At 37.2% G+C, this 13563-nt stretch overlaps 1 protein-coding gene across 17 annotated transcripts in view; it reads left to right on the forward strand.

The window, feature by feature from the left end:
* LOC132401241 (interaptin-like) overlaps positions 1–13563 on the forward strand; it is a 617788-nt gene that overhangs the window by 203274 nt on the left and 400951 nt on the right. For all 17 annotated transcript variants that reach the window (XM_059983244.1, XM_059983267.1, XM_059983373.1 and 14 more), the window contains 2 exons: positions 11313–11471; positions 11554–11637. In XM_059983244.1, coding sequence (XP_059839227.1) covers positions 11313–11471; positions 11554–11637 — 243 coding nt within the window. The remainder of the gene's footprint in view (positions 1–11312; positions 11472–11553; positions 11638–13563) is intronic.

The following is a 13563-nucleotide window of genomic DNA, read 5'->3' on the forward strand; positions in this document are numbered from 1 at the left end:
CCTTGGTAGAAGAAAAAAAGTGTTAATTTCACCCTCAAACATATTCAATAATTTGGGTCTCTGAAAGAATTTTCTGCTCGTCACTATCTTAAAAGTTAAATTTTGAGTTCTGAAACTGTCCCTGAAGACGGGAAATATCCTCAGCATCTTCCTATCAGAATCTCCCTCAGAATCTTACATATTTTAACAATATCACTTCATACTATAAACTCATGAAACAACCTAATGCATCTCCAGAATCAATCTCATGAACTTTCTTTGACCCATTTACATTGCAAGTATATTCCTCCTTAAATAGGCAAATTGAACACAGTACATCAGTAATGCTGTTGCCAAAGTTTCCTTCTTTAATCTTTATTTAATGGTTCTGGTTATTTAATTCTCCATTCACTCTGCAACAAAGGCCATCAGTCCATTTACCTTCCCCAGTATTTGCTGTAGCTGCATATTTACTTCATATTGTCAGCAAATATGACCATAATACACATGGTTCCTTCATCTGAGTCATTAATAGATTATAAATAATCATGGCTCACTAGTGAGTCATGTGGCATCCCAATAGTTACAGCTTGTCAACCTGAAAATGACCCATCGTTCCCAACCTTCTATTTTCTATTAGTTATTCAATCCTCTAACCATGCTAATATATTCCCCCAATAACTTCCATGACCTGATTTATGTGGTGTATCATAATCGAGGAATATTCTGAACAGCGTTACAGCCAATGAATACTTCTCTTGACCATGGTTTTGATGTAATAAGTACAGCAGCCATGTTCTGGAAACAGCAGTGAGATTATGACTAGATTTTCATGAAAATTAGATTATAACATTCAAATCACCAAGGAAGTTTAATTCCTTCTGCCAGTAGTTTAACCAGGGTATTAACATGAGGGTATAGTACTAAAAAATCATAATTTGGATTTATTTTATTATATATGACTGAGAACACATTCATATTAAAATGAACTCAAAATGTCATGATTTGGTTTTATTCTTACTTGCTGACTTCCTTCAAATTTAAATAATCATGGCTTAATTGAATATTTTCTTCTCAGCTGCCTTAAAAAAATATTCCAAGTATCAAAACTGTTGAAGATGCAAAACCTGAAATTTTTACACTACTGAAACTAGTTTTATAATTAAGAACCTTTGACTATATTGGTTATCCAGGCAATGTGCTAAGGGAGCAGCTCTCAACTCAAAATGCCAGTCATGTTTTTGTAATGTATGGCACTGGAACAAAATCATGTTCCGTGAAGAGACACAAAGACTTAGTTTACAAATCCTGGAATTTAGTTTGAGGCACAGCTATTTAATGAATAATAAGTGAAATGCTTGTTGCACATAGGTTCATCAGGAAAGGTTTAGGTTGGTAGAGGGCTCTACTGTAAATAATGAATTGTGAAATGCAACCAGGCTTGTAGAAAGTAACTATTTGAGGGATGGTGCATGACGAAAGCTGTAATTTTGACAGGTGGCAAGGTGTCATGTCATCAGCCCTTCTGAAGTCTTATATCTCATACTCATTGATTAATGGCTCTAATTAAGGAATTAAATCAAGCATGTGAAGACAGGGGATCGCTTTAGGTCGTTGTTTGGTGGTTTTCTCTTCCAGGTGCACAGCTCATCCATCTAAATATCACTGCTTTTTCATTTATTATAGCTGGATGATACCAAACAATAACTAGAGGGGATTCAGACTGATTTGAACATTGCTAACCATGTAACACAGTGAATCTGAATAATAAGTGCATTGTAAAAATGGCCAGTGCATTAAATTTTGAAATTACTTCTCTAGTGTGGTCCACATAATTTTTAATACCATTCCAGTTTTAACCAAGTACACATTCTTATTCTTTCACACCTATTCATTTCTTAGTAACCAGATTTGAAAATTACATTTAATTTTTGTTAAATGTAAGAAAAAAAACCTGCTGAAATAATTGAAAGAAAGAACAGTAAATTATCTGCTAGAAAACATCATATTTTAAAGCTAAAGAGGAAGGAAACATATTTTTAGAAATGGAGAAAAGGATTTCTAAAAAATCCTATTAAACCTGGTTAAATTAATGATTTCAGTGCTGTGTGTTTGTTCTGCAAGCGAAGCCACACAAACTGCCTACTAACAAGGCTCAAAGTCAGGCATTACATTGCACTGCTAAATAAGTCCCCAGAGAGGGTAAGCAGCTGCTTTTGGCCTGCATTATAATGCTTTATTATTGAATCCCCTATTGGTTTTAGGGCTGGGGTTGTGAGAGAGAGCCACCGCCTGGAATCTCTAGTCTATAAAAAGGAATTTTAGGTTACTTGAAATGTTTCACAAAATTCTCCATGAATGCTCTGCTGCACACATACACACAAAGCGCCTGAACATGTATTTAAATTAGTATGCTTTAGTTTGCCAACTTAAATAAACAAAAACAAAAATGTGTTTAGCACGAGGATAAAAACCTACAACTATCTTTTGTCTTCCCTCAAATAATAATTGATACTCTATTTGTAAAATGATTTTAAATTCTTAAAAATTGGATTTACCTAACTGCATTTATATATTATATTATGTTCCTTTAGCATCTACAAAACAAAAAAATGTATTTCTGATGAGTTCTTGCATGACCATATGTGGCATTAGTCAGTGTGAGGTATTGCTAGCAAGCTCATTGCTTTCAAAAATCAAAGTTAAATGGTTCATCTATCATCAGAATTTGTGGCTGGGAGACTTGTCTGAACATCAGTATGATTTATGGTTTGAATTGGAGGAATCAACCATGCATGTTTCTTAGTTTATCGTTTTATGCTGTCTTCAATTAAATGTCTATAAACATGGTGATGGCTTTACGACATTGTCCATCAATAAAGACCATCCGGTTTTTGCATGAGAATATGTAATTTTCAGGAAAATATTGCCCTTCTGACTTCTGATAAAGTAGATTCTACATATGGTTTGTATTATACGGAGACTTAAAAGCTGGTCTCATCATACTTTGATTTCAGTCTTCCAGCATAATTAGGTCAGTAGCCAGCATAATAATTTTATTTATATTTGATGTGCTGTGCCTTTATCCTGTATCTAAGGACGTTTGTGAAATACATTTTTAACCTATTAAGGTCTGGATCTGTGATTTATGTCTATGTTTGTATGCACCCATTAAGGCTAAAAATGAAGCTCATGGAATGAGTTTGTATGTTTGAATTTTACAAAAGGATTTAACTTTTTTAAATATAGTCAATATATAAAGGAATACCACAATGGATATGTACAGTATGAGATTATAAATATATTGCAATGGCTAACCAAAATCTATATAAGTGCTTCAGCAAAAGGAATGATATTCAGGCTTTTATTTTCTTTGGGGATGTTGAATCACATCATTGTCCTTTTCCATGTTTAATTCCTGTGGCATTCATGATAGCAGCATGTCATTCTAGATCATTATATGTGCAGCTATGCCTCAATATGACTCTCAACAGCTCAACCTTTGTGGCTGTGATATACATTCAGTAGGATATTTCATAGCTTTTTCAGAATAAAATATATTTGTTATTTTAATTGCTTTGATACATCAATAATCATTTAACATTAGAATTTTAAAAATAAAATTAATATCGACATATTAAAAGATGATTGCATGATCAAGAGGATGTATGAAGGATGGGAAAGAGAAGAAATTGGGTGGGAGAATAGAGTCAGGGAACAGAGTGAGAGTGAAATTATTGAAGAAAAGGATGTTACCAGAAAATATAACCTCTAACTGTTGAACTATTTCTATATTTTTAACTGAAAATGCCTAAGGCTCCATGAGTTGTTTAAAAATTTTAATGATCCAGGTTAATACACCAAAATAAAGTCAGAGCTATGCCTTCTAAAGCTAGTTATTTCTTTTTAGGTAAATACAGAAAATGTATTTCCCCAGTTATTTTCTTTGATGCCACCTTAACTTTGACATAATAGAACTTGTTCTTTCTAGGTTTTGGTCAGTAGCACACACAAAATGCTGGAGGAACCCAGCAGGTCAGTTGCATCTATGGAAAGGAATAAACAAAGTTTCTGGCTGACACCCTACACCCTTCACGTGCTTGTTAGAGCAGGAATTGTACAAATGAATGAGTGGATGAGGAAGTGGTGCAGGGGGCAGGGTTTCAGAATTCTGGATCTTTGGGATCTCTTCTGGGGAAGGTGCAGTCTGATCTGCACAAAGTGGACGGTTTACATCTGAACCCAATGGGGACCAATCTCCTTGCAGGCAGTTTTGCTCAAACTGTTGGGGAGGAGTTAAGCTAAGTTGGCAGGGGGAAAGGGAACCACATAGTAGGGCCGAGGATGGGGCATTTGGTATACATGCTGATGCACTGTTTAGTAAGACTGTGAGGTAGGACAAGCAGATGATAGGACAAAATTGCAGTCAGTATAATGAGTTGAAGTGTAACTTGTGGCAGAATTGAAAAGGGTGATGAATACAGGCCTGAAGGAGTTATATTTGAATGCATGCAGTATACGGAATAAGGTAGATGATTGTGTAACACATTTACAGATTGACAATATATGACAATATGACATTATCGGCATCACTGAGTCATGGCTGAAAGAAGTTCAGTTGGGAGTTTAATATCCAAGAATACATGGTGTATCAAAAGGACTGGCAAATAAGCAGAAGGAGTGAGTGCCTCTGTTGTTAAAGAATGAAATCTAATCCTTAAAAAGAGGTGACATAGGATTGGAAGATGAATCCTTGAGGGTAGAGTTAAGAAGCTTAAGAGTAAAAAGGCCCTGATGTGAGTTATATTTAGGCCCCCGTAAGTAGCCAGAAAGTCGAATATAAATTTCAACAGGAAGTAATAAAGGCATCTGACAAGAGCAGTGTTACAACAGTCATGGGGGATTTAAATATGCAGGAAGATTGGGAAATCAGAATGATGTTGGATACCAAGGAGCTTGGAGATGGCTTTCCAGAGCAGCTTGCAGTTGACTCCACTAGGGAAAAGGTAGTTCTGGTAAGGAACCAGATTTGATTAGGGGGTTTAAGATAAAATAACTCTTCGGAGGAAGTGATCAAAATATGATAGCATTCAACCTGCGGTTTGAGAGGGAGAAGATAATGTCAGATGTTTCAGTATTACAGTGGATTAAAGGGAATTACAGTGGCATGGGAGAAGAGCTGCCAAAGTTCATGGAAGGGGACACTTGCAGGGGTGACATAAGAACAGAAAGGCTGGAGTTTCTGTGGGCATACAATATACAGTGCCTCTAAAAGGTGTTCACCCCCCTCGGATGTTTTCATGTTTTATTGTTTTAAAACATTGAACTCAGTGGATTTAATTTGGCTTTTTTGACACTGATCAACAGAAAAGACTCATGTCAAAGCGAAAACAAATTTCTACAAATTGGTCTAAATTTGTTACAGCTATTAAAAACAAAATACTTGATTGCATAATTACTCACACCCCTTCAAGTCAGTATTTAGTAAAGGCACCTTTGGCAGCAATTTCTGAAATTGTCTGTGCGGATATGTCTCTATCAGCTTCACACATCTGGACACAGCAATTTTTCCCCATTCTTCTTCTTTACAAAACTGCTCAAGCTCTTTCAGATTGCATAGGATTGTGAGTGAACAACCACAAATTCTCAATTGGATTGAGGTTTAGACTCTGACTTGGCCATTCCAGGACATTAACTTTGTTGTTTTGAAGCCATTACTGTGTAGCTTTGGCTTTATGCTTTGTGGCTTCAAAATTACTGGAAAACAGATTTTCTTCCAGGTTGCAGATCTCTTGCAGACTGCATCAGGTTTTCCTCCAGGATTTCCCTGTATTTTGCTTTCTACAATTGAGAGCATCCTGACTGGCTGCATTACTGCCTGGTATGGGAACCTCATTCGCAGGACTCTGCAACAAGTTGCGCGGACAGCCCACCACATCTCTAGATCTCAACTTCCCACTATTCAGGACATTTATAAAGACAGGTATGTAAAAAGGGCCTGAAGAATCATTGGGGACCTGAGTCACCCCAAACACAAACTGTTCCAGCTGTTGCTATCCGGGAATAGGTACTGCAGCAGAAAAGCCAGGACCAACATTCTCCGAGACAACTTCTTCCACTAGGCCATCAGACTGATTAATTCACACTGATACAATTGTATTTCTATGTTATATTGATTGTCCTGTTGCACATACTATTTATTACAAATTATTATAATGGCACACTTAGACAAAGACGTAACATAAAGATTTTTACTCATATATACGGAGTAAGTAATAAAGTCAATGCAATTCAATTCATTGACAGACCTGCCAGGGCCTGCTGCAGTGAAGCTTCTCCACAGCACAATGCAGCCACCACTATGCTTCATGGTAGGGATGGTGTGTTTCTGATAATGTGCTGTGTTTGGCTTACACCAAACATGGCATTTAGTCAGATGGCCAGAAAGCTAAATTTGGGTTTCATCACACCATAAAACCTTCTTCCAGCTGATTTCAGAGTCTTCCACGTGCCTTCTGATATTTTTACTACAATCAATTGAAGCGCCTTGTCTGTGCACAAGTAGTCTCATTTAACTAATTATGTGACTACTAAAACCAATTGGCTGCACCAGTGATGATTTGGTGTGTCATATTAAAGGGGGTGCATACTAATGCAATGAATTATTTTGTGTTATATATTTGTGATTAATTCAGATCATTTTGTAGAGATCTGTTTTCACTTTGAAGAAAAGAGCCTTCTTCTGTTGATCAATGTCAAAAAATCAAACTAAATCCACTATGATTCAATGTTTTAAAACAAAAAAAACTTGAAAACTTCCAAGGGGGGAGGTGTTGAATACTTTTAATCACTGTATAGCAAAAAAATTAGTGGAAATTTAGAGGATAAGTTTTAAATCCAACAGAAGGCAACTCAAAAAAGTTATAAATTGAGAAAAGGTGAAATATCTGAAAAAAATCCTGGTATCCTCTTTGATATTAGGGATACAAGTGAGTCTTGAACCAAAGGGCACTGACTTAGAATAGAGCAGTGTCCATTTTGAACAGATATGAGAAGGAGTTTCTTTAGCCGGGGAGTGGTGAATCTGTGGAACTCAATGCCATGAATGGCTGTGGAGGCTAAGTCATTGAGTATAATTAACATAGAATTAGTTAGGTTCTTGGTTAGTCAGGGCATCAAATTTTATGAAGAGAAGGCAGGAGAATGAGGTTCAGAAGAATAATAAATCAGCCATGATGAAACAGCTGAGTAGATTCAATGTCCTGACTGGCCTTATTTTGCTCTTATATCTTTTGAGTCCTGATGAAGGATCTCAGCTAAGGTTGACTGTTTATTCCTTTTCATTGATGCTGTCTGACCAGCTGAGTTTCTCCAGCTTTTGTGTATGTTCCTGTGTATTCCAGCAACTGCAGAATCTGATTTGTTTATGTTATTGCCCAGTAAACCTTCTTTGAATTGCTTTCAATGGATTAACATCCATATATAAATAGCAGTGAAGAAAAAATGGCAAGTTCTTTCATGGGGAAAATTTGACACCCAGGCTTATATCTGGTGGAGCGTTGGACTGCGAAACTGGCATTGAGTGAAACATTTTGGATTCTGAGGGGCTTGAAAAAGTGGATTTTGAGAGAATGCTTCATTTTATGGAATAATCTAGAAACAGGAATCACTGTTTACAATTAAGTGTTCAACTTTTAAGACAAAAATTAGTTAATTTTGTTTTCTTTCTCTGAGGATTGTGCGTCTTTAGAACTATCTGAATATTTTTTAAGGCAGAGGCAGAAGTAGATGGAAGTATAGAGTTGAGATCACATTCAGATGAGCCATGATTTTATTAAATGGTGGAGAGGGCTTAAGGACACCAAGTCATCTATTTTGTTGCTAGTTTACATCTATGATCATCTGAAGTTCAGATTCTTTTTTTATAAGAAGCTCTAGAAAAAAAATATCTTAAGTCCTTTGACATGCTTGACAGTCTTTGGATTTACTAGGGTTTTCAGATGGCCTTTGATGAAGTGCCGCACATGAGATTGTTAAACAAGATATAAGTCCATGGTATCACAGGAAATATACAAGCATGAATAGAAGATTGACTGACTGGCAGGAGGCAAAGATTGAGAATAAAAAGGACCTTTTCTGGTAAAATCCCGGCGCCGTCCTTGTCAATGATTTTCTTTCTTCTCATTTCCAATGAAGACAAACAAAGACATTGTATTAAGGAAGATGTATACCATACAAATATATTTGTATTTTAATTGAATCCCTTAAATTAAGGCTAGTTGAGTGACAACACTTTTCTGTTGCCCAAGAAGGGAGTGGATAGCTTTGAAACTCACTAGCAGCAATAAGCAAACAGTGTGGGAATGACAACAGAAACACCAAGGAGCAGGTCAAGTGTGGGTGAGATTGACTGAAAGATGCTGTGATTTGAATGCTGATAGGAATGTGACAAGAAACTTACTTGTGATGTGCAATACTGTGCAAAAGTTTTAGGTAAATTTCATGACATACGTTAGTGATGATAAACCTGAACCCGATATGGGTCTCTATTGTGAAATAAGAATGGGAAGGGGGCAGAGAGAAGGGAGTGGGAAGCACCAGAGAGACATTCTATAATAATCAATAAACTAGTTGTTTGGAATCAAATCCCCTTGCCTGGTGTCTCATGGCTGGGTGTGTATGCATCTGCACTGCTCCTGCCCTTGGCACTCCTCTGCCACCTGTCCCACAACCCTCCGCAGTGCTCCACAGATTTAGAAACCCGCTGTCCACTCTACATTGACAAACATAGTACCGTGCAAAAGTCTTAGGCACCCCAGCTATATACAGTGGCATGCAAAAGATGGGCACCCCAGTCGAAATTTCTGTTACTGTGAATAGCTGAGCGAGTAAAAGATGACCTGATTTCCAAAAGGCATAAAGATAAAGATGACACATTTCTTTAATATTTCAAGTAATATTACTTTTTTATTTCCATCTTTTACAGTTTCAAAATAACAAAAAAAAGGAAAAGGGCCTGAAGCAAAAGTTTGGGCACCCTGCATGGTCAGTACTTAGTACCCCTTTGGCAAGTATCACAGCTTGTAAAAGCTTTCTGTAGCCAACTAAGAGTTTTTCAATTATTGTTTGAGGGATTTTCATCCATTCTTCCTTGCAAAAGTCTTTTAGTTCTGTGAGATTTTTGGGCCGTCTTACACGCACTGCTCTTTTGAGGTCTATCCAAAGATTTTCGATAATGTTTAGGTGGGGGATAGTGAGGGCTCTGGCAAAACCTTCAGCTTATGCCTCTTGAGGCAGTCCATTGTGAATTTTGAGGTCTGTTTAGGATCATTATCCTGTTGTAGAAGCCATCCTCTTTTCATCTTCAGCTTTTTTTTTACAGATGGTGTGATGTTTGCTTTCAGAATTTGCTGGTATTTAATTGTATTCATTTTTCCCTCTACCAGTGAAATGTTTCCCGTACGACTAACTGCAATACAAGCCCAAAGCATGATCGATTTCCTCCCCTCTACACCCCGCCCCTGTGCTTAACAGTTGGGGAGGTGTTCTTTTCATGCAATTCTGCACCCTATTTTGTCCAAACATACCTTTGCTCATTGTGGCCAAAAAGTTCTATTTTAACTTCATCAGCCCACAGGACTTGTTTCTAAAATGCATCAGGCTTGTTTAGATGTTCCATTGCAAACTTGTCACTGAATTTTGTGGTGAGAACGCAGGAAAGGTTTTCTTCTGATGACTCTTCCATGAAGGTCATATTTGTGCAGGTGTCGCCGCACAGTAGAACAGTGCACCACCACTCCAGAGTCTGCTAAATCTTCCTAAAGGTCTATAAGAAGATAACAAAGTGTTTTCAGGTAGACATTTCCTCAGTTTGTAATGTAATTAAGAAATGGCAGTTTAACAGGAATGGTGGAGATCTAAGTTGAGGGCTGGAAGACCAAGAAAACTTTCCGAGAGAACTGCTCGTAGGATTGCTAGAAAGGCAAATCAAGACCCCCGCTTGACTGCAAAACACCTTCAAGAAGAATTACTGTTCTACTGTGCAGTGATACCTGCACAAATATGACCTCCATGGAAGAGTCATCAGAAGAAAACCTTTCCTGCGTCCTCACCACAAAATTCAGCATCAGAAATTTGCAAGAGAACATCTAAACAAGCCTGATGCATTTTGGAAACAAGTCCTGTGGACTGATGAAGTTAAAATAGAACTTTTTGGCCACAATGAGCAAAGGTACGTTTGGAGAAAAAAGGGGTGTAGAATTTCATGAAAAGAACACCTCTCCCACTGTTAAGCACGGGGTGGGGTGTGGAGGGGGGGATAATCGATTATGCTTTGGGCTTGTGTTGCAGCCAGTCGCACGGGGAACATTTCACTAGTAGAGGGAAGAATGAATTCAATTAAATACCAGCAAATTCTGGAAGCAAACATCACACCGTCTGTAAAAAAGCTAAAGATGAAAAGGAAGGTTTCTACAACAGGATAATGATCCTAAGCACACCTCAAAATCCACAATGGACTACCTCAAGAGGCACAAGCTGAAGGTTTTGCCATGGCCCTCACTGTCCCCCAACCAAAACATCATTGAAAATCTTTGGATAGACCTCAAAAGAGCAGTGCATACAAGATGGCCCAAGAATCTCACAGAACTAGAAGCCTTTTGCAAGGAAGAATGGGTGAAAATCCCCCAAAGAATTGAAAGACTTTATTTGGCTACAGAAAGTGTTCACAAGCTGTGATACTTGCCAAAGGGGGTGTTACTAAGTACCGACCATGCAGGGTTCCCAAACTTTTGCTTCAGGCCCTTTTCCTTTTTTGTTATTTTGAAACTGTAAAAGATGGAAATAAAAAAGTAATCTTGCTTAAAATATTAAAGAAATGTATCATCTTTATGCCTTTTGGAAATCAGGTCATCTTTTACTAGCTTAGCTATTCACAGTAACAGAAATTTTTGTCCAAATTTTTGCTTGCCACTGTACTTTGTTCTCCTTTACATTTGTCTACTGGAAATGACATTAAACAATCTTGAAAAACTTAATCATAAGTTTTAACCAATTTTCTTATATTTTTTACTTCTGCTTTCATAATTAGCTTAAATATGAGGTTCATTTCTAATAATAGAATGTCTTGGCTTTGCAGATTATTATGACAAGGGTCTTATGACAAATAGTTATTTAATCATTGAAACAGAAAAAAGATTGTAATTTTTTTCAGAATTGTAAAGGAAGTTCATTATTATGTTATGATTACATCAGGCACTTTGTAAATGTTTACATAATGCAAATTTATAAGTATTGTTAAAGAATATTATTGGACATTTATTTCCTAACTGAAGGTTCTAAACAAGAAAAACACCTTCACTGAATTGAAAGATGAAATGAGACAACTTCAGCAGCAATACAATGAAACAGTAGAAGAAAATGGACGTTTACAGGCCCGGCTTGAAGCTTGGATGATCACTGCTCAGAGTGAACACGAAATTCTATCAAAAGAAGTAATTTATTAAATTGTTTAACAAACATTCAAATAAATCTATCTAAAGATCTTTTTAGCATATTCAATTTGTAAATCTGCAGGTACTTTGTAAGGAAGACATTATCCATAAACTACGAATGAAGCAATTAAGTCAAGATGAAAAATGCAATACAGCAGAAGAAAAGGCAAGCTTCCTTTTTTACATTCATATACACTCATCCAGACAACTTTGATGGTTTTAATTATTTTCAGACAAAACACATATATGTATATCAAATGCTAATTTTATTTTAAACGTGCTTTGATAGAATGCAAATTCATATATCCTAATCAAAATTAGCCAATGTTTTTGTGTTCTACCAAAATATCTGTGGTATGTTTCCTCATTCAACGTTCTTCACTTACTCAAGAGAAGGTGCTGGTTATTTTTGGAAAAATATTCCCAACGTGATAATTTAAGGAAGATAAACACAGAAGTATTGTTGGTGCTGGAACAAGCTTGATTAAGTTATGATACTAATTAACCTGTTTCCATTGTTTTCAGTGATAGCATGATGCCAGCAGGCAATTGACTGGAGGAGATATTGCCATGTCTGGGAATTTTGGATGAGTAGGAGAGATGTGTTTTAACTACCTGGTAGACTAAGACTATGGGCCATTTTGCAATGATAGTTAGTACCTGTAATGCAGCTCCAGTTACCTGAAAGTAAAGTCACAAGAGAAGGATTTCATGCTTATAGTCAAACAGTGAGTGGATCATCAAAAGCTACAGACCAACCAGTAGTTACATAGAACAGTACAGCACAGGAACAGGTGCTTTGGCTTACAAACTGTTGCCAAACCAACTAAATTAATAATCAAATGGCCAGCTAAACTAATCTCTTCTGCCTACACAGTATCCATATCCTTCTATTTTCCTGAATTTATGTATCTCTCTAAAAGTCTGCTAAATGTTCCTAATATATCTGCCTCTACCATGACGACAAGGCAGTACATTCCAGGCATCCACCAATGTTTGTGTAAAAAAAACTTGTCCCTCACATCTGCTTTGAAATTACACTCTCTCATCTTAAATGTATGCCCTTGGGTATTAGACATTTCAATCCTGGGAAAAAGATACTGTCTGTCTACTCTACCTATGCCTTTCATAGAAAACCTACAGCACAATACAGGCCCTTTGGACCACAATGTTGTGCCAAACATGTCCCTACTTTAGCAATTACTAGGCTTACCCATAGCCCTGTATTTTTCTAAGCTCCATGTACCTATCTACAAGTCTCTTAAAAGAACCTATCGTATTGCTGGCAGCCCATTCCATGCACTCACCATCCGCTGCGTAAAAAACTTACAGACTGACATCTACTCTGTACCTACTCCCCAGCACCTTAAACTTGTGTCCTCTTGTGGCAACCATTTCAGCCCTGGGAAAATAAAAATCCTATAAATATCTACCAGAACACCCCTCAGCCTCCACCGCTCCAAAGAAATTAACACAAGTTTGTCTAACCTCAAAACTAAGCAATGCCCTCTAAACCAGGCAGTGTCCTGCTAAATGTCTTCTGCACCCTCTCCAAAGCCTCAATGTCCTTTGTAGAATAGGGTGACTAGTTCTGTATGCAATACTGCCAATGCAGCTTAATTGGAGTTTCATAAAGCTGAAACATAGCTTCCTGACTTTAGGACTCAACTAATGCCTCGATTAATAATGGCAAGCATGCCACATGCTTTCTTAACCACTCTAGCACTCTGTGTAGCCACTTACAGAGAATCATGAATTTGGACCCAAAATCTGTCTGCTCATAATCATTGTTAAGTGTGTTGCCATTAACGGTGTACCGTCTATTTACATTTCACCTGTCAAGGTGCAACACTTCATATTTGGCTGTGTTTAACTCTGTTGGCCATTTCTCCATCCATATCTGCAACTGATCTATATCCCACTGAATCTGTGCCAGTCTCTTATGCTATCTTCAACACCACCAATCTTCGTACATCTGCAAACTTACTAACCCACCCATCTACATCCTTATCCAGGCTATTTATGTACGTACATTACAAACAGCAGAGGTACCAGTACAGATCCCTGTGGAACACTACTAATGACAGACCTC

Source organism: Hypanus sabinus, chromosome 1 (assembly GCF_030144855.1).
Source record: "Hypanus sabinus isolate sHypSab1 chromosome 1, sHypSab1.hap1, whole genome shotgun sequence".
NCBI lineage: Eukaryota > Metazoa > Chordata > Chondrichthyes > Myliobatiformes > Dasyatidae > Hypanus > Hypanus sabinus.